The sequence below is a fragment of the Mustela erminea genome, chromosome 16, assembly GCF_009829155.1.
Source record: "Mustela erminea isolate mMusErm1 chromosome 16, mMusErm1.Pri, whole genome shotgun sequence".
Classification (NCBI taxonomy): domain Eukaryota; kingdom Metazoa; phylum Chordata; class Mammalia; order Carnivora; family Mustelidae; genus Mustela; species Mustela erminea.
The window spans coordinates 56,596,150-56,618,297 of record NC_045629.1 but is presented as its reverse complement, the minus strand read 5'-3'; the positions used below and the strand labels follow the sequence as shown (position 1 = coordinate 56,618,297).

The following is a 22,148-nucleotide window of genomic DNA, read 5'->3' as shown; positions in this document are numbered from 1 at the left end:
CTAATAGGCTTCTAAGATTGACAATTCCTAATTAAGATGAAAAGAAAACAAACTATAAATTTCAAAGCTAAAAGTCAGCTTGTCAGCATGAAGTGTTTATCATATCATATATATTTAACTTACTTCACAACTTCTTTTGGGACCATATTACACCCAGCTTAACACAGAAATTCAGTTTATATATCAACAGAAGTTTAAAAAAAATTCCAAAATTGCTATTTATTCTTTTCCTTAAAAAAATCTTTCTAATTAATCATACAAAGAACAATTTCTGATCAGTTTTCACGTCTTTTTTTTCCCCAGTCTTCTCTTCTAATCAAAAATAAAAAAGCAAAAAAAAACCCAAAATCCCACGTCATGAAAGTCATGACCAAAGTAGACTTCAATACTTCTCAACTACTGGGGAAAAGCAATAAAATTTATTGTACTAAAAGAAGAAGTTACCCTTTATGAATCCCAAATTTAGAGAAATCATGTATCATTCCATAACTAAAAATGAATAAATACAAATAAGGGAAGGGAATATATTTGTTACTAAAAATTTGAGTCTAATTCTATTTAATTGAAAGTTTATTGGCAGAAACTCTAATAAACATGATAACTGAAAATGTGGCTTGGGACTATAAAAAGCAGATCTTTACCAAAGTTAAATGTCAACTGGATTCTACAATCACATTTAGTCTAGGAGCTTAGGCTAAGGGCTTAGGGTGATCTCACTGTACAGGTTATGATTTTACTATGAAATATTTTAATTCAAACATATCAGCAGTAGTTAGCCTGCAGAGTATCTACGACACTTAAAAAAAAAAACCCACAGAATGTTAACTTTGGGCAACAAGTTTTATGAAAGTAAAAATCTTTAAAAACTCTAAAGCCATAGAAAAATCAGTCTGAATGTATTTTAATCATGGAGAAAAAATTAATGGGATTTAAACTATCAAATCTATTTTTCTCCTGTGAATACAGTATGTATCTATTTCCTTCAAAATATTTTCGAGCCGGTCAACACCCCAAAATAAAAATATTATTCTTATCTCCATTTAAAATGTAATGAATCAGTATTATGTTAGCCAACAACACAGTAAACTGCATTATGTCAGATATATAAAACTGGCAGGGTAATCATCTGAAAGCTTTAAAATATTAGAACCAAAGGCTTTCGGTGTTTGTAAATTAATGGCTTTTGTGGGGGAAGGGACTAAGGTACTTAAAACACTGTAACATCTTAAAATCTACAACTAAAGGAAAAAGCTACTAATGCTAGTTTTCTAAAAGTCACAAATTATAGTAACGCAAAACAAATTTGTCATTTTGCGGATTTTCAATGTTTATACATGCAGTATAAATTACAAATATGTATACCATTACAACACCATCTAAAAGAAAACAATGATGTATAAAATCTTGATAAATAAAATTATTGCATTTAATGTCATTTTCTTAAAAAGCAAAGTCATCAAATTCCTTAATGTCGTATTAAACGTAAACAATACCAGTTCAGACTAGAAGAAATGTATGCCAATACCAGCTTCTGAAAACAAAAATAAAGAGGTTAAAGCCCTGCCAGTTTGTCTGAATTAGGTCAGATAATCATGGAAACAAAGGAATATTTAAAATTATTTATTTTATCATTATGCACAATGAAGGAAAGCATTATAGAGAGCAGAGTTCTTTCCCACCATAAAATTATTTACACCCATTTATTTAGCTAGAAACACTAGCTAGAAGAGGTACTGGTATATTCCATTTGTAATAATTTCTCTACAGCAAACAATTGTCGTACACTTGGAGCATGTTGAAAAAAATATTGCCTCATAGGTCTTTGTTTTTTTGAGTCTCATTCACAAGAGCTCAAGGTACTCTGAGAGAATCCTGGTCCCCCAGATGGTCTGATGAATGCATTAAAATCAAGCAATGTGTTTGTATTCTGAAAATAGTCTTAATCCATATAAATGTTGCTTGAATTGTGGAGCTCATATCTCTCCTACTGGCACTATGACATGTGAAGGACATCCGTTATGAAAGCTTCACGCCAATTTTGTTCTGTTCCTTTTTCATTAGCCGCTGTGCCTCCTTCTCCATTTTCTTCCTTTGTTGTTCTGCTGCTCTCTTTTCTCTGTCTGCTATCTTCTGCTGCCTGAAAGAAATATATTCGTATTTTTACTTTTAAAAAATACCGTACAGGTAAAATGGAGAATAAATTCCAGAAAGAAATAGCAGTGCCTTTTTACCAACATCAAATCTTCCTTCTCACTGTTTTGAAAATTTCAAAGATTTTCAAAAATGGTATTTCTTTTAATCCTTAGAACATGACTTACACAATAGAAGAGTACTGTCTCTGGGTTACAAAAAGTAAAATGAGACTCAAAGGCTAAGTGACTTATCCAAAGTCACAAGTACAAGGAGAAGAACCCACATCCTCTAATCCCTCTACTTCGGATTATTTTCACTAAAACACTACCTCCATTGGACTACACCTTTCTGATACCATTCTGAAAAGATGTTGAGAAACCATTCTGATGTTGAGGACTAAATCTCCTGTTATTATAATAGTTAGAAAAACTCTGCTAAAGGAAGTCAAGAACACAGATGTGCAGAACACAATGCCCAAAGAAAACAGAAAAGCAGCACAAGCCTTCCAACTGGAAGCTAGAAATCTATTTAAAGATTAGCATTTGGCCAGCTCTCCTAAGGGGCAGTACGGTGGGTACTTGCTGATCACACATTATGAGATCCTTCCCTCTTCCCTAGCCCCTCCCTGACTCCCAAGAGCTAGAACCACTAGCCTCTCTTCTGTTACTGATCGACTTGTGTGGGGAGTGGGAGTAGCAAGGGGTGACGAGATAGGACAAAGAACAGAAGCTGGTCCCGGATCTGAGGCTTAAGATCTGAGAAAGTAAGTGAAGAAGCATGCAAGGTTGAGGAAGGAAGCTTCCTCAGGTCACAGATGCACATGGGATGGGCAACATCAGGTTATAAAACAGAAAAATCCAGTGTGGATTAGCTATGTATGGGACAGCTCCAAGCAAGCTCTGGCGAGCAAAATGTATATACCATTCTCATCATAAGTGCGAATGAGCAGAGGTGCCTATGACCAAATTTCGAGAAAGTAGAGAGACTTATTTTAGGCACTGTTTTGATCTTCACCAAGAATAGGTTAAAAGAAATCCACTTTTCACTAGCTCTGATCACTTCCTAGAAAAACTGATAATCTGCCCCCCAAAGTCAAAATGCTGGTGACAAAAGGGAGCTAGGAAAAGAATTATCAAGAGCAGGCTAGCTTACAGACAAACAAGATCTCTAAGCTTTCACCGGGTCACTAGGTAAAGTATAAACACCAAGAGTTAATGTTCCTGGAAAATGGCGCAAGTTAGAGATGACTACAGACAGAATCTGTTTTCCCTCTCCAGATACACACCTGAAATCACTGAAGTACCAAAATCTCCTTCCTTAACTTTACTGATTTCAGTACTGGGCAGTATTAAAGTGGCAATGGGGAACAGACTGCGTGAGAGGACATGGAGCGTGACTACACTTGGAAACTTCGCAGTGTTCTTCTGGGGGCAGTAACAGCACACGAGTCTTCCGTGTCTCTTTGATTATAACTTATGCAAGTGGTAGCAGGAAGCATGTGTATTAATGACTGATAAGCTCCCTTTCCCAAGCTGTCATGTAACACGGAGCACTAGGTTTAGGGTTTTGTTTTTAGTTTTTGTCTTGTTTCATTCAGAGTGCAAGAAAGTAGCATGGAAAAAAATTTTGGTACAGTGAGTATTAAGATACTTGTGAACTCATCAACTCTGTAGTGCTGTTGTTAAGATCAATGGATTCAGAATGAACAGACCCCTCCCTTATCCTATGGTTAATGACACAAAACAATTACCAGAACCCCCCAAAATGTTCTAAAACACTTGGACTTCTATATCTATGATTTATCCAAAAAAGAGTAAAAAAAATGGATCTTTTTTTGATGATCCATGCAACATAAATGTTGCTGTTTACAATTTTCAAAGTACTCCTTTTACAGTGAATAATGATTAAGTAAAAACTAAATATTTAAAGGTCTCATAACTTTACTGACTGTTAAAATGTGACACATTCTTATTCAAAAAAAGCTGAAAATAGAAAGGACAAGACAAAAAGAAAAAAAAAAAAGTCAGCCCTAACTCAACTACACCCTCTGCTGGCTCTTCAAGGTAACTGTAGTTAATTGATGAAGACAAGGCGAAGTACTAAAATGAAATCAGTTGTTTTGTTATTTTCTATCCCTGTTATAGAAACAATCTTTAAAAACAGACTTACATCACTGTGTTTTACTATATCATCTTTAAAAATAAAAAATGATTTAGATTAATTTAAATATCACCAGTGATGATGGTCATAAACTTTTTTAGGGTAAATACTCTGTTACCTCTTTGACCTAATGCAACAGTAGCAAGAATTAAGTTTACTGCTCACAAAAACAAAGAAAAAAGAACATAACACCAAAAAAACAAACTTGAAGCCCTCAGGAATAATATTTTCTTCTCTGTAGAATGGATAGGACCTGACATAATTATTTACCTCGTAGGGCTTGTGAGCGTATCAATTGAACTATATATACAATTGTAGAGTGCTATGTAAGTTATTTCCATTTGAAGGTGTAGCGCTAGGCACTATTCTAGGTCACAGGGAAACAAAAATAGGGGTATAAGTTCTGTTCTAGAGGAATATATAGTGGTGGCTCATGTTTCAAGAGATAACTATGCTTTACAGGGAACATAATATAAAGCAAATAGTATGATATGATGTATAAATATAGAAGATCTCATTTGCCCTTAATCTTATTACTCTTTTGTTCCTCTAATACTTTAAATTCTTGGTTTCTGTGACATTTTAATCATATAAAATAGTATATGCAGTCTGAAATTAAAAAAAAAATCCTCTCTTACCTAGGCCTGAGTGAGAAAGAATGAAGAAAAATACAACTTTTGGCATAATTAGCTTTCTTGACCTCAAATGCAACATGAACAAATTGAGTTCTTCTACTCAAGCTGCAATATAAGTATAACTAAAATACCTCAGAACTTCTTCTGCTTGCCAGGCCGCATCTTCTTCTTCTTCCCATGCGTTGGTATTTTCCTGCCAGGTATCTAAGTCACCTAATTCAGGCTACAACAAAGTACAAAATAAAATTATGATAGTAAAGAGCTCCTCTTTCTCCACTCAGCAGTCCAGGGGAGTGTCTTTTATAACATGAGTCAGACCTTGTCACTCCTCTGTGTCTTCCTCACGTCCTATATAAGGCCCGGATGACCAGACCTGGGTCCGCCTGGAACTGAGCTGTTTCCTGGGACACATGACTTTCAGTACTCAACGGTCCTGGGCAGGTCCAGTTTTCTTCCTATTTTATGTTTTATAATGGTTGTTTTTTTCTGTCTACTTTAAGTTGGAATTGACAAGAATAGGAAGTTTCTTCTTTCCATTTCTCTCTTTTCAGTGAGAGGAGAGGGTAGGGGTGGGGGCAAGAGAAGAGACTGACTGGAGATGGAATTGGAGATGCCTAACTACTCCGTGCGAAGATGAACTAGAGGACCCGAAGTTTCCAAATCAGCATAGCCATTTTCATTTAAGCATAAGTAATTTATAGATTTTTCAGTGGTTCTTACTAGGTGGGCCCAAGGCAAAAACAACAAACCGGACAAAATTTACTCTTCACCAGAGTAATTCCATATAGCGGTTTTTTTGGTTTTTTGTTTTTTTATTTTTTTCCTTTGGCCTGTCCTACTTACCCGACCCCAGTAGGCTGGCCTTTCACTACTTCTTCCATTATACTTTCCAATATCCCCCAGGCTGGACCTCTGAAAGTTCACTTTTTCTTCCACAAACCAATAAAAATGCTCATTCTGGAATGTTTAGTTAGGTGCGGAAGTGACTATGAGCATAACTGGCACCAATCTATGAATAGATTTAGTATACTTCTGAGCACTTATACTCCTCCTAACTATAAACGTAATACCGTTCTCTGTTAAAACTTTCTAGTGTATTTCTGATAATCTGTTTAATATAAGTCTATAAAAGTCGAATACTAAAATCAAATAAAAAAATTTTTCTCAAGCCACTGAACCAAAATTCAAATGACCCTTTTGAAAACCTATACCAACTAATCCTACCAGCAGGAACAGGTACAAGTCTTCCCTCCCTGTACCTCTGTTAATACTGGTAATCGCCTTCTCTCCTCTTTGCTAATTGGTTAAGACCTGATAATGGGGTCTTGTTATTTTACTTTGGATTTCTTTGAGAAGTAATAAGATCAAACTTTTCTTCATGTTAATAGACTAAGTCTATTTCTTATTTGTCAATGTATCCACTTTTCCACTGAGGTGTTTGACTTTCTGTAAACAAAACATTTAGACATAAAAAAAGTGAACTAAAATCACAAAGAGAGTGATAGCTGATTCTTTAGTAGAGATGGCCTTTCAAATTAAAAAGTTTTAAAGGATAAGATGGGTAGGGCTGCTACATAAAAACTAAACACAGGGCACCTGGGTGGCTCAGCTGGTTAAGCATCCAACTCTTTTTTTTTTTTTTAAACATTTTATGTATTTTTTTTTGAAGATTTTTATTTATTTATATGACAGACAGAGATCACAAGCAGGCAGAGAAGCAGGCAGAGAGAGAGAGAGAGAAGTGGAAGCAGGCTCCCTGCTGAGTAGAGCGCCCGATGTGGGGCTTGATCCCAGGACCCTGGGATCATGACCTGAGCTGAAGTCAGAGGCTTTAACCTACTGAGCCACCCAGGCACCCCAAGTGTCCAACTCTTAATCGCAGCTCAGGTCTTGATCTCAGGGTTGTGAGTTCAAGCCCCACACTGACTCCACGCTGGGCATGGAGCTTACTTATAAAAGAAAAAAAAAAAACCTAAACACATCGGCCCATCAAAAACATCCAAACCAAATTATAAAGCCAAGAACAAATCAAAAAATTATAAAAGATGACAGAAAAAAGTTAATATTCTTAGTATAAAAAGCTATTACAACAACACGGATGATTAAACTCCAGAAAAAAAAAATAGAATATGGAATTTAAAAGAAGAAACTAATTGGTAGAATGGATGGTAAGATATTTTTAGAGTAGAGAACAAAGTGCAGTAGATTACCATTCTCGCCTAAGCAATGCCCCTTATTTCATCTGCTGAGAGGAAAATATGTGGAGATAGCACTGAAGACAATCTCCAACTATCCTATTTACCTTCAACTCTGTAAGGAGGTATATATTTACAACTTCATAATAAGCTATACTGGTATTATAAAAACTTGTAAGTAAGTGGGAAACATTTACTAATTCACTGGTTAAGTCTGAACCGCTTTATCAATAAGGATCAAACACATATGAATAAAGTAGAAAATTTAGAAATATGAAATAAAAAATTAAACATGCTGTGCTACTTTCGAGGAATATCTATGGTGTTACTGTGTTCTCATAGCATAATGTAAATGCACAGGAGGAGGCACCCGGGTGGCTCAGTTGGTTAAGTGTCTGCCTTTGGCTCAGGTCATGATCTCAAGGTCCTGGGATGGAGCCCCATCCTCTCTCCACTCATGCTCTTTCTGTCCTCTCAAATACATTAATCAAATCTTCAATAAAAATAAATAAATGCAGAGGAGTTACCAAAATTTGCATTATTTATGGATGATCATTTATTTAATACTGCACTTCCCCCACTAGAATGTATTTTTTTGAAGCAAGGACTCTGCCTGTTTTTCTCACTTTCCACTATAGCACTAGCACCGAGCACCCTGTCTCGCATTAGTAGGAATCATTTTTGACCAATGAATTAAAAACATACATAAACACGGGTCCCCTGGAGAGAAGGGGCCTCTGAAGCACCCATACAGTTTAAACAAACAAGATACACAGACAGATGTGGTGGTTTAAAACTGTCGCAAATTCTTTGGCACTCCTTCCTTCAAGAGGTAGAGCTTAATTCCTCTCCCCTTGCATGTGGGCTGGATTTAGTGACAGTGCGTCACTTGTAAGACGAATAATAAACAAGCACTGTGGCTTCACCTCTGCCTGCCTTCTCTTTTTTGGGGATCGTTTGTTCTGGGACCCTCAGCAGTTATGTTGTATGGAAACCCAAGCAGCCCTACGGAGACGTCCATGGCAAGGAACTGAGGTTTCACGCAACCAACCACCATTAATTTGCCAGGCCATAAAGTGAGCCCCTATGAAATGAACCCTCTAATTTCAGGCAAGCCTTCACAGGACTACAGCCCCAGCTAATGATTTGTCCGGAAAGTCATTAGAAACCCTGCGCCAGAACCACCCAGTTGAGTCACTCCTGGATTCCCAATCCATAGAAACTATAGAATGTTTATTGTTTTAAGTCACTAGCTGTGGGGCTGTTATACAATAATAACATAATAAATTAGTCAACAATTATTAATCAATAATCTTGCAATCAAAACATACTTAAGCTTAGATCTACAGAGAAGTCTGAACATTGTAGGTTTTTTTTTTTAAGTTATGGAGAGTTCTTTGATGATCATTATGACTACCTGGAGTGCCAGACTAAAAGTTTTCTTTCTAAATATTTTATTTATTTATTTGAGAGCAAGACAGAGAGAGAGAGCGCGCGCACAAAGAGTGGGGAGAAGCAGACTCCCCGCCAAGCAGGGAGCAAGATGCAGGGCTCCATCCCAGGACCCAGAGGTGAGGACCTGAGCCTAAGGCAGATGCTCAACAGACTGAGCCACCCAAGTGACCCTGGACATAGGTGTTTTTAAGAAAATTCAAAGCTGATTCTGAGATACTTCCAATGTTGACTACAGTACTTTTGTCCTTCAAATTGATGCATTTAAATCAAACCTACTACAAGTCAAATTATACTTTAAATGTAAATATACCCTACTAGGGAAACAATTCATGACTCACTTAAAAATAGCCTGCTTTTAAGTTTAAATTTCAGTGGTAAATCTCTTTAAAGGTCACTTTTTAAAAAAAATTTATTTTCTTTTAGAGAGGGAAAGAGAGAAAGCGTGCAGGTGCGCACACAGGCAAAAAGGGGAAGGGCAGAAGGAAAAGGAGAGGGAGAATCTTCAGCAGGTTCCATGCCCGTTCCATGCCCAGCACAGAGCCCAAGGCGGGCTCAATCTCACAATCCTGAGATCACGACCTGGGACAAAATCGAGTCAGGCACTCAACGAATTGAGCCACCCAGGTGTACCAAAAGGTCACATTCGTTAAGTAACATACTGTATTTATCTTTTACATGTACAGTGGGACTCTGATATTAGTAGCTGATGTAATCTACAATCTCTTAAAAGGATAAGACTGGCAAAACTCAAGATTAATGTCTCTCATCTGCCAAGCCTGTTATGAAGCACAGAAGTACAAATATTATGTTCATTTTGATTTTCTTCTTTCAAGAAAACAAAACAAACTCTTGCCTATATATTATTAACATACTTACAGATTGATGAATAAAAGGCATATCCTGTGTAGCTGCTAATCTACTAGAGAAACCTGTGCTACCATCTGGGATGCCAAAATTTAATGGTTCCCTCTTCTTAATAATGATCTGAAAGATAAGTGAAATAGAATTATAGGAATATTTTATGCATTATATAAAAATAGACAAGATAATTATGTGACCAAAGTATTCTGTAATTATTTCAAATATGCCCTACCTTTCTTCTTTTAAAATTTATAATGTTAAGTTTTTTTTTTAAGTCTGTAAAGACTATCAAAATTCCTAGGCAATTGTCACACAAATCACTTACATACTAAGAAAAATTCCATCTTACTTTTCCTAAAAAAACATCAAATTTTCCTCTTCTCTCTCTAGACCCACAAAATATAAATTCGCACTTTTAGTCACCATATTAAATAAGAACACATGTCACATCCTACAAAGTATGGCCAGCTCTCTTCATATGGTTATCTATCAATCCATTTGCTCTTTCAAGGCAGTAGTGGTAACTTTGTAGCTTAAAAACATTTTCAGTCTAACTAATTTATTAAGGTACTATTGTAATAGTCTAGGTTCCTCTTAAGACAGCAATTACTTCCAAAATATAAGGTATTCATCTAGTAATACACATAAACTCCTTGAAAAATACACAATTTTATGCTCTTTAACACCGAGACATTTGAACAAATTAACAAAATCCTGAGTACAGAATGTAAATGTTATTAGCCTTGAAATTATAAAAACAAATTTATAGCTGAAACTGGTGGGGAGGCAGAAGTGGGTGAGAAACCCTATTAAGGAATGGTGGAATAAATAATGTCCTCATTTTATAAAATGCATTTTTAAGAAATATTTTCTATGCATGACTGAACAAGAAATGGAACCCTAATCAAGCTTTTTTGTTAGTTAGTTAGTTTAGTTTTGTTTTGTTTTGAAATAGCAGGGTGACTAGTGAGGAAGACTGGAATAACAGCATCGTAAGGTTAGGAAGAGGGGGAAGGGCAGTGAGGGTAGTATGAAATAAACCCCATCTACCACAGTATGAAGTCAATGGACAATGTCTGTGATTAGTAAATCAAGGCATAGCAACATAAGCATATTACATAATAGATATGATTTAAAAAAAACATTATAAGCCCAAACAGGAAAAGTTATCAGTGGTTGCTTCTGAGAATTAGAAGTGTCCAAGGGGAATGATGGAGCAGAAGCCCTTTGCTTCTCATTATAAGCTCTTCTATTCTTTGACTTAAATTTTTTTTTAAAAAGTACACGTACTACTTTTGATAAAAAGGAAAATATTCAGTCACTGTTCTTTCTCCAATAATTCCCCCCACCTTTAATTGATCTTCTATACCCAATTCAAAAGGGATTAAGTAAAGTGTGGATGACTATCACAAGCTTCTGAGAGTCCTGCATCATTTTATAATGATTATAAATAATGGAAACTACACCTATCAGTTTGTAGGCATCACTAAACTGTGAACTCTTTTAAGGTCAGAACTTTATCTTAATCAGCTTAGTCTCTATAGTAGAAACCGCAGTCTAGAATCTGGTCTATGGTTGGATTTCAGTAAATGCATATATAACTTTAAAAGACTTGGGGGTGCAACTTACTAGATCTACGTCTAAGTCACTTAATATGTAAGCTTGTTTAATATGTTAGAAAACACAACAAACTGATTATCAGAAATAGGATTTCTGAGAAATACTAATTGTACTGTCTGATTTAAATATAGGAACCTGAAAAGCAGTTTAATTATTTAACCTCCCAAACCACAAATCTTTTACATACTTTCTGAGTTTTCCTTATAGTTGGTGTCATGTCCTTAAAATAGTCAGGTTCCAGTTGTTCCAAAGCATTTTGTTGTGTTGCTACATTCCCATTGCCTCCTTCAATCTTAACACTTGTGGGGGCATCTTCATCCCAGGAAGTCCACTCTTCAACATCGGTCTATAATGAATCCATCAATAGTGTCAACCACAAAGGGGTAACCTAATCAATATCTCATTTATCATTCATTAGAAAAATAGGCTTTCTAAAATACTGGTTTTCAAACTTTTTGACCAATAGAAAAATATAAATTTTATAAAACATATACCAAAACTAGATCAAAAGTTTATAAAAACACTTTTACTATAAGTTAGACATTAAAAACAAAAAAAAAATGAAACAAAAGCAAATGCTTTAAAACCTGAATTGACATTTAGAACTATAGTCCAAGAAAGAACATTGAAACTTGCATCCTAAGCCTAATTGGGTTGATTGCCTGATTTAAATAAAACACAAAAAACATTCTTGATAGAATTTATATAAGACAGAGTCTTAAATATAATCTTCAAAATGTCCATGTTTATTCCACAAACAATCAGTAAATTTCAACTCATATGGAATAATATAAATGTTATAATTATCTAAGACTTTAAAATAGTTATAAAAATACTTTGACAAACAAAAGCAAACACTCTTGAATCAAACCTATGGAAAAATAAAATAGGAAATTTCAGCAAAGTAAATAGAAAATACTATGAAGAGCCAAATAAAAATTTTAGAATAAAAAAAATATAACAACAGCAAAAGCCTGACCTGACTACCAAATTAACTTCATGACATATTAATTAATGAACTGCAGTCCAGTTTGAAAACCATGGTTCTGGAACACTGAAAAAAAAAAACTTAAAAAAAAAAAATTACCTGTTTAGGAACTGATGAATAATCAACTGTAGTTGGCAGAGTTATTTGGTCTCCACTTAGTTTCCGTCCTCTGCCAGATCTAAAATAAAAATGAAATAACTTATTTCAATAATTACCCAAACAAATCAGGTAGAAGCACAATGGACAGTAACTGGAGGCTTATAAAAGAAGATCTTTTATAATTTTGCAATTCTTTATTTTAATAATTAAGAGTTGCTCATTAACATGAAAAGAAAAGGCATGCATCAAATATTTTTTAAATATGTTTAAAATCTTGGAAAGGACAACAAAACTGCTTTTTGGCTTAGGACTCAGAATTATAGATAAACTCAGGAAGAATATAAAAACAAAAACAAAAATGCAAAGTGATTTCAAACTATATTCCTTTAAACCACACTCTGTTGGTGAAGCTCTGGGACACTTACCCTTTTATTTTATTTTATTTTTAAGATTATTTAAGAGAGAGAGAGAACACACTTGGGCACACAAGCAGGGGGAAGAACAGAGGGGGAGAATCTTTAAGCAGACTCGCCATGGAGCTCCGTCCCGTGACCCATGAGATCATGACCTGAGCCAAACCAAGAGCTGGATGCTCAGCCAGCTGAGCCGCTCAGGCGTCCCCAACTATGCCGTTTTAACCAGGATGGCTTGTCTTTTGTTTGTTATACCTATGTAGCTTTTTGGTAAGACTACCTATCAAACTATTAAAAAAAAGTTTGACCACTTCACTCCCTGATATGAGGAAGTGGTGATGCAACATGGGGGCTTAAGTGGGTAGGAGAAGAATAAATGAAACAAGATGGGATTGGGAGGGAGACAAACCATAAGTGACTCTTAATCTCACAAAACAAACTGAGGGTTGCTGGGGGGAGGGGGTTTGGGAGAAGGGGGTGGGATTATGGACATTGGGGAGGGTATGTGCTTTGGTGAGTGCTGTGAAGTGTGTAAACCTGGTGATTCACAGACCTGTACCCCTGGGGATAAAAATAGATGTTTATAAAAAATAAAAAATTAAAAAAAAAAAAGTTTGAAAATCACTGGGTTGAACTAAACTGTAATTGATAAGGATTGGTAGGAGAAGCACTGTATTAAACAAAATAGATATCATAGCTCAGGTGCTAAGAGCATGGGCTATAGAAACTATGTAAACCATAGTTTTAAATGTTAACTTCTACTAATTACGAGTCTAGTTAGAATCAACTAGCCTCTTAGTTTCAATATCCTCACCTGCAAAATGTAGGTATTCAAACCTAATTTTGTAGAGTTGTTTAAGGATTTAACTAAGTGACATATTTAAAGCAGTTACACACTAGACACTGCCCGGTACATAAAATGACACTAAAAAAAATGGTAGCTATTATAAATGATTATTCACTTGCTTCATTTCAGATAATTTACACAACATCTACTTAGAGCAAACTGGTAAGGTAGTTATTTTTACTACAAGATTAGAAATCATATTTTATTTAAAGGATAACTAGAAAATACAATCTACCACTAAATTTATGATGTAGACGTGATACTTTTGGAGTACATGATCTAGGTTCCCTCTGACACGTAAGAAAAGTTACTCTAACAACGAATCAGTTTTCTTTCTAAAAGTGAACATAAAATCAATCCTAAATATATTATCGTGAAATTTATAGTGTGGCAACTGTCCTTAAATTTTTTTAAATCAAATGCATTCTTTTTCCAAAAATATTTTAGTTTCAGAAAATACATATGTGAAGAGAAAAATACCTATAATTTATCTCTTGTTAACCTCCAGCCTCCTGGCAGTTAACACCCATTCTTATCCTAGCTTACCTTTCTGGCCATTTCTCCTCATACTCTGCTGACCTGAGCACTTAGTTCACTATTTTCCTTACTCCCTAAATCCTGTCCTCTTCCTGGATAAGTTCAATAACCTAAATTTTCTGTATCTTTCTTGACCTTTCTTCCTCCAGTGGTCATCTTCATTCTAGTTCATCTACTCATTCTGTTTGCCATACTATGGCCCTACTTTTAGGAAAATCCCAAATCACTCTACTTCTAACAATAAATGTCCTTAATCCTCAGAGTTTTAATAGTTATAAAGGGCTACTTAGCCAGAGCATATATTTCCTGGCCTCCTTTGAAGCTACATGGCCATATGACTAAGCTCTGGACAGTAAGCTGAGAAGTGTTTGTGTGCAACTTCTAAATCAGGGCTGCTAAGAAAGAAGCTGACAGCCTTCTACTTCCTCTTTTACTATACCCTACTCTGTGTGTCAGTACTTTTTTTTTTTTCACAGTACCCCTGGCCAAAGCAAATACCTAACAGTTTCATTGATTACATAGTTACACCCAAACAATTTAATACTTATGTCCTAACTACACAGTAGCCATTTGCAAAACTACTACATATAAAGAAAAACAGTATTTTTATTTCATTCTTAAAGAACCATAGTCACTAATGGCACATATATGTGGGGTTACTGGATACTGCACAGTTCCTCAGAACTCAAAATCAGATTGGGTACTACCATCCTCATTTTCTGTTTCACATTAGTTTTAGGTTCAGTACTTGCTTTAATTACAACCTAAATCCTAGCTTTGCAAAGACAGGTCACCAAAAATACAAGTAAACAAAAACTTATCTCAAACATTCAAGAATATCTGCCAAAGTAATGCTGCATGAGCTAATGCTACAAACGTGAACTACCTTGATCTAGTAGTTTGTGCAACGTTTAACAGATGTTGATTATCCCATTCACTGTGTTTTGCTAGAAATTAAAAAAAAAATCCTGATGATACACCTGTGAGTTTAATGTGAAGCCCTGAAGTGCCTCAGCACATAGCTCTAGGGTACAGTACAGAATAGCTCTAGGGTATAGTTGTGTGACAAAAATAGAAGGAATTCAAATATTTGGATGACTTACTAAAGAAGCAGAATGACTTATCTGACTAGGACTACATATTCCACATTCCACATTCTGGAATATTTTTTAAGAGACAATAAAAAATCTATTTTGTGCGAGGTTTTTCTGCTCAAGTTATTTTTTAAAATATAAAAATAATATTCATATTATACTATAGAAAGAAATATTTACTCCTAATTCCACCTAACCATCTTAAAACATTCTGGTAATAATTCTGAAATAATTCTGAAATAATTATATACGTAAAAACTGTCTTATTACAATGAAAGAGATTTGATTTTTCTGAAATTCTATAGGAATAAGAATATGATTTTAATTAAAGATGTAAGAATTTAAAAAAATGAAAAAAAGTGAAACTCTACTTTCTAGATATGAAGTAGAGGAAATACATAAAACAAAATATCAGAGAGTAATGAATAAATACTATAATCAAGTTATTTAGCTTAAATATAGTTTGAACTGCCTTTTTGTAATTATGAAGGCATCCAAAACCAGCAAGAAGATAAACAAGTCAATCTGAACATAAAATTTGTTTACCTGCATATTAACCTCTTTAGGAATGAGAATACTGTTGCAAGGCAGGTGCAAACTTTAAATAACCGAAACTGTGTGATAGCCATGGTGGGAATCAAAACCTGTGGAAAAAGCACATAAATGCACTTAGCTGATTTCATAAGCTGTATTCCCATTCTAAATAATACACTCTATAATCCCATTCTGATTTTATAAACTAAATTCCCATTCCCAAGCTAAAAGGTCCTATTATGAGCTGTGAAAATCAGACATTTTTTACTTTTCTTTAGAAACCACAAATATAACATGTAAATTTTATTTTCTTAAGGATTTTATTTGTTTATTTGAGAGAGTGAGAGCACCTGTGAAAAAGGGGTGGGGAGAAGCAGAGGGAGAGAAAGAATCTCAAGCAGACTCTGTTTGATCTCACAACCCTAACATCATGACCTGGGTCAAAATCAAGAGTCAGGCACTCAGCCAACTGGGTCACCCAGTTACCCCAGACTCAGCAAATTTTAAAATTAAAATGTAAATCATGGGGCACGTGGGTGGCTCAGTCTGCCTTTGGCTCAGTTCATGATTCCAGGGTCCTGTGATCTAGCCCACTGTCGGGCTCTCTGCTCAACAGGGAATCTGCTTCTCCCTCTGCCATTCTCTCTCTTTCTCATGAATAAATAAAATCTTTTAAAAAAAATAAAAATAAAATGTAAATCATATTGACAATTCAAGAAACAAGATTTTTAAGTTTTCAGTAGTTGAGAGGAAAAACCCTTTTTGAAATATTCGCAGAATATTTCAAAACTTCAATTACTTTTTTATGTATTTATGTATTACCTTATTATGTATTATCTTTATGTATTATTTTCTATGAAAAATCAAAAAGCATAAAACAGTATATATTGAGTCTTTGGTACCTTTTGAAGTTTGAACCATATGAACATAACAGTACTCTTCAAAATACCGTTGAACAGTTTTAACTTTTAGATAGATACATTTTATTATGCCCATTTTAGTGATGAGGAAATTGCATTTAGAGAAGTCAAATAACTTGCCCAAAGTCACAAAGCTAACTTGAAAGTAACAATAGAGATCTTCTAGTCCAGTGGTTCACATATAATGGGGATCCTTTACAGAAATAATGATACCTGGGTCTAACCCCAATAAATCAATTAAATCATATTCTCTAAGGGGCAAGTTCCAGTTGAACTAATAAGACTACAAAAGAGACAAAATATAGCCAACAGAAAAGGGGGGGAAAGAAGTCAGGGAAGAACAAAAAACAAGGTGGAGAGGAACAAATACCAGATGGGACAAGAATAGGTAAAATATACCATGCCAACACTAAAAGAAGCTGAAGTGACTATTCCAATGTCAAAGAGTAGATTTCAGAGAAAATATTAGCAGGCATAAAAATGGTCCTTTCTTAATGATGAAAGGATCAGTAAATCAAAAGCACATAACAATCCAAAATATGCTAAGTCCCTAATAGAATTACGCCAATACTGGGGCACCTGGGTGGCTCAGTGAGTTAAGCCGCTGCCTTCGGCTCAGATCATGATCCCAGGGTCCTGGGATCCAGCCCCGCATCCGGCTCTCTGCTCAGCAGGGAGCCTGCTTCCTCCTCTCTCTCTGCCTGCCTCTCTGCCTGCTTGTGATCTCTCTCTCTGTTAAATAAATAAATAAAATCTTAAAAAAAAAAAAAAAGAATTACGCCAATATCATAGAGAGGTGACATTACCAGAGAGTCTACAGATATAAAAAGGCTATTGAGAAAATATTACAAACAACTTTATGCCTACATCTATAGGCATATAGATCTATATTTCAGTCTGAGTAGTAGCAACACCAGTATACTACATATACTGTTTGTATGTTATGCCTCATATAAAAGCTCAAACAAAAATATATAAACAAAACAGAAACACAAAGGAAACATAGTTAACTGTTATACCTGATCCTAATTACTCTGTAGAGCCACTACTGCCATTCCCTTCAAAGTGTGAAACACATAGCTAGTTCTTTTTATTTCTAGAATTACAAATATAGAAAGGCCCAGTAGACTCTTTGCAGTAAGAGTTCCAAAAGGCTTCCTTAGCAAAATGCTCATACATGGAGGTTACAGCTCCACGTGAGTTCAATGATGTACTGAATGCCTGTATTTGCAGTTGACTTACTGAGAGGATGTAAACAAGGGACTCTTAAGGTATGAACCAAAAAAATTTAAGAATTTCACTATTTGAGTAACTTAAATACTTCTGATAAAAAAAAAAAACCCAATTAACGGTTTACTAGGTTTCAAAAAATGCAACAATTTTGACTTCTCCTTTCTCTTAGCCTCTTATGTCCAAGCTGTCAAAAGACCTTATTCCATTTCCTAATACTGACCATATTCTTTCCTATTTCCACTGCAATCTCCCTAGCATAAGCCTTTATTACTTCTTGCTGTTTTTTTTTTAATATTGATTTATTTGAGAGAGAGAATGAATGTGGGAAAGGGCAGAGGGAGAGAATCTTCAAGCAGAGTCCCTGCTGACCACAGAGCCCTATGCAGGGCTTGATCCCACCACCCATGCATGAGATCTTTGACCTAAGCAGAAACCAAGAGTCAGACGCTTAATCGACTAAGTCACCCGGGTGCCCCTACTATCAAGTCTTCTTAATTCCAGTATTTTTCTCTTACCACACCTAAATTTTCTACTTTGTACATGTTTCCATGTTCCCACAACCAATGACTCAGATTTAAACCTAGGTCTATTTAATTCAAAAGCCAAAATATCTCACTAACAATAAACATTCTTACTAATTCAGTGATGATATTATAATTTCCAGACTAAATTTTCCAACCAGCTGTAGTGAAATGGGGAAAACGCAATCAAGTTAACTATCAAGACTTCTGATCAATTACATTGGTTTGCAGATTGGAGTATTCTTTGGGACCCACAGTTCCAATTCAGTTCAACAAGCATATATATCTTTAGCACCTACTATCTAATAGATGCTACCCTAAGGAATGGGAAAAACTACTGACCCAGTACAGAGAAACCCTTGTTTGTTGCTCAGTTGTCACAGGCTAGTGACAATGCAAGGGAGTGAGGAGACAGAGCCCCAGTCAGTCTTGCTCAGTTTGGTATACGTATGTCTTAGCCAATGCCAAGCACATAGTAGGTACTCAGCTATTTGTTGAAGGGAAATTAACATTCCTTGAGCACTCAGTATGTTCAAAACATAGTTCTACACAATGTATCTTCTATCATATCACTGGAATCCTAAGAACAAAAGAGGTAAGTTCCATTACACCCGTTTAATAAATGAGGCTGACACTGTGGCTCCAGAGGATTTAGTCACCAAGATTTAGAGATTGATGCACATGACCTCAGGGTCCTGGGATGGAGCCCCACATTGGGCTCTCTGCTCAGCAGGGAGCCTGCTTCTCCCTCTCTCTGTCTGCCTCTGCCTACTTGTGATCGCTCTCTGTCAAATAAATAAATAACATTTAAAAATAAATAAATAAAGAGATTGACCCAAAGCCTAGGCTCTCCCCACACTCCATCCTCCTTGATAAACCTTTTAATTTTATACTCATTGCCTCAGTTTGATTTTTGGAATGCCCTCTAGGTAGCCAATTTCAGTATGCCTCTTAGGCTACTTTGCACTTTGGTTACTTCAGAATACTTTCTGAAACTGAGAATTACTAATCTAACCTAATTTTCAAATGAAGATTTCCTTTAAAGTTTGGAGGAAAATACAAAAACTTGAGTTATAGCAGAAAAAGGATCGAATTACGAAGCAACCTATCCTCAGGGCTTTTGGAGAAATGACCTCTAGGAAATCAACAGGAATGAGAGCTCAGCCAGGTCAAGTGAGGAAGACTCACCTACATTTCCAAAAAACACTGCCTTCCTTAGAAACTGCAAGATTAAATATATCTTTCTTCCTTGGAATTCCCTGTGAACTGCGGGTGAGATCCTTTCAACAGAGTCACTATATTACAATTTATGAAATAAGCCAAGCCAAAATCTTTTAGCACACACGACCGTCAGTCAGTCTTCAATAGCTGCAATTCTAAAAATATATTTCTGAAAATTTTCAATACCACAATATTAAAAACCGTATGACTTAGCACAGTACAGAGCAGCCTCAAATTCAGTTTGTAACTCTCAAGTTGATTAAGGAATATCACAAGGCTCCAAAAATAAAATTTACCTTAACTCACTTATGTGAAAAGCCAAGGAAAAAGGGAACTCGGAGGAGAGAACGTGGGAGCGGGTTGGAAAGGGGACGGTACCAACTCTGGCCAGAGTCAGGCCCTCAAGTTGTGACACGGAGACTCTCAAGTATGTGACACCGAGACTCTTAGGAGGGCAGAGTTAAGGTCTCCTCAATGACTCAAAAGGCAAGAGTCCCATAACTGAAATGCTTTAACTTCTGATTACGCACCTGAAATTGGCTGATAAAAAAAAAAAATCATACCCACTGTACAGATGAGAAAAAAAGGCAAGAGCGTTTTCAGGTTACACAACCCGACGCCACGCACTCGGCGCTCTGTGAAACGCTCTAAATCGCTGGAGGTGGGCTCGGGGTAGGTTGGAATTTGGATTTCGTAAAAATCTGGGAAGAAGCAAGGCCTGTGAAGGAGGGCCACGAAGGACAAGCAGATTTCCCTGCTGGAGGCCCATTCCGGGACTGGCGGGTTTCTGCGCCCGCGTCCCACAGGCGTGTCTCCCACGCGTGAGCGCGGCATGATGAGGGCTGCACGCTCGGGGCCCGCTCCCAGGCGCAGTTCCTTCACCCCAGAGGTCACCCGACCCGGAAACAGTACCCCAGAGTGGCAGTCGGCTGAGGAAGGCAGCAACCGGGTGGAGGGGCGAAAAGGTGGGAGGGCGGGAAGTGCGGGGCGAAGAGGAGGGCTGACCAGGGAAAGGCAGAAGACCCCCCCCCACCCCACCCAAGGACCAGGTTGGGTTCGGGGGCAGTGGGGGAGGGAAGCCCCTCGCGGGCTCGCGCGACTCGCACACACTCACCTGCCCCTCCCCCTCCCCGCCCGCCCGGCGGAGGCTCCGAGCTGCCGCGGGCCGCGCGCGCACACAAGGCGCGCGCACGCGCACTGCCGGTCCCTTCCTCGAGCTCGCGCTCCGCCCGTTCAGTCCTAGCCCCGCTCATTCAAAGCCGGGCGCGCGCTCCGTCGCAGCCGCCGTTGCCTCCGCGCAGCTGCCATGGCCGCCCCCTCCTCGGGAAACCCTCCCCCGACCCCTCCCACTTCGCGCTCCTGGAAGGCGGTTCTCGGTGGTCTCCAGGCCCTCACTTCCGCACCCCGCCCAGGTCCTGTCTGGCCCAATAGATGAGAGACCGCGGGTCCGGCGACTGGGCTAAGCCAATGAGCGCCGGGGGGCGGGGCGAGCAGCGGCCGGCGTGGCTTTGGCCGCGGCTGGGTCACGGGTAGGTTTTCTGTGAAGGTTGGTGGCTGTGCGGGCTGTTCTTTTGCAAAGTGCTTGGGCTTCTTCCCTGTCGTCCTACTTTCTGTGCAGAGTACCTCCGCCCCAACCATGCCCCTTTCCTTTCTTTCCACCTACAGACTGCCCCTACCCGGTGGAAGCCAGGGAGGGCCGTGTTTAGATTGCGGAAAATGAGGGCTCTGCGGCCGTCTCAGGACGATGTGGCTGTCGGTAGGCCAGAATCGTTCCTCCAATTTAGGATTGCGAAACGTTGAGGGTCTTTTTTTTTTTTTAATTTTTAAAAGATTTTATTTATCTATTTGACAGAGATTACAAGTAGGCAGAGAGGCAGGCAGAGAGAGAGGGGGAAGCAGGCCCCCCACCGTTGCTGGGCTTGATCCCAGGACCCTGAGATCATGACCTGATCCAAACGCAGAGGCTTAACCCCCTGAGCCACCCAGGCGTCCCGAAACGTTGAGTTTAATTCAGGACTTTGCCTCCTCCAAGTAGCGTTTGATTGGCTTTCCTTCGAAGGTTAAGAAACAGAATTTGGGGCATCTGGGTGGCTCAGTGGGTTAAAACCTCTGCCTTCGGCTCAGGTCATGATCCCAGGGTCCTGGGAATGAGCCCCACATTGGACTGTCTGCTCAGCAGGGAACCTGCTTCCTCCTTTCTCTCTCTCTCTATGTCTCTCTCTGCCTACCTGTGATCTCTATCTGCAAACAAACAAACAGAAAGAAACAGAACTTAACCTGAACCCTGCATTTGTTCCTCCCGCCTCGCAGGCTGGTTGTTCTCCCAAACTTAAGATTTTAAAGTCTTTTTTTCCCTTCGTTTTATCCTGTATGCTATGAAAAGGCCAGAGTTCTTTGCTTGTGGGCGAGGGGCTCTCAGAAAACTGTCTGCGACAGTTGGTGCGGTCAGAGGCTGAAAGCAGTTCGTGTTTTTCTGTGTCGTGACTACAACTGTCTTTGTCCTGTCACCCTGACTGGCCTCCACTTACTTTCTAGTATCCGCCCACCCCTGCACTCCGATCTGTGCCACACTTCTATTCATTGACCTGTTTATCTCCAAGAGGGGAAGAAAGAAAATGTTTAAGCTTTTCCTCTAGAATGATTCTGTGTAACCTTGGATACATTATTTCATCTGGAAAGCTC

General features: G+C 37.7%; 1 protein-coding gene across 4 annotated transcripts; it reads right to left on the bottom strand.

The window, feature by feature from the left end:
• Positions 1 to 193: 193 nt before the first annotated feature.
• On the bottom strand, positions 194 to 20,867 carry EBAG9 (estrogen receptor binding site associated antigen 9). Of its 4 annotated transcripts, none has more exons than XM_032315886.1 (7): positions 20,581 to 20,862; positions 15,584 to 15,681; positions 12,147 to 12,225; positions 11,247 to 11,405; positions 9,455 to 9,562; positions 5,060 to 5,151; positions 194 to 2,137 (listed from the first exon to the last, which is right to left on the bottom strand). In XM_032315886.1, the coding sequence occupies exons 2-7, from the start codon at positions 15,664 to 15,666 to the stop codon at positions 2,017 to 2,019; spliced, it is 642 nt and encodes a 213-aa protein (XP_032171777.1). In that variant the 5' UTR covers positions 15,667 to 15,681; positions 20,581 to 20,862; the 3' UTR covers positions 194 to 2,016. The 4 variants fall into 4 exon arrangements, with proteins under 4 accessions (XP_032171777.1, XP_032171778.1, XP_032171780.1 ...); XM_032315887.1 differs by lacking the exon at positions 20,581 to 20,862 and adding an exon at positions 19,434 to 19,549; XM_032315888.1 differs by lacking the exon at positions 20,581 to 20,862 and adding an exon at positions 19,997 to 20,114 and having other exon boundaries at positions 223 to 2,137.
• Between the last annotated feature and the right edge of the window lie 1,281 nt (positions 20,868 to 22,148).

Bases quoted from the DNA above. Each gene is read 5' to 3' on its own strand.
- EBAG9 (XM_032315886.1), bottom strand. From the start codon at position 15,666: ATGGCTATCACACAGTTTCGGTTATTTAAAGTTTGCACCTGCCTTGCA. The intron at 12,226-15,583 runs GTAAACAAATTT...TTTTTATTTTAG, and splicing joins CTAAAGAGGTTAATATGCAG to ATCTGGCAGAGGACGGAAAC. The intron at 2,138-5,059 runs GTATTTTAGTTA...TATTTCTTTCAG, and splicing joins CAAGCAGAAGAAGTTCTGAG to GCAGCAGAAGATAGCAGACA.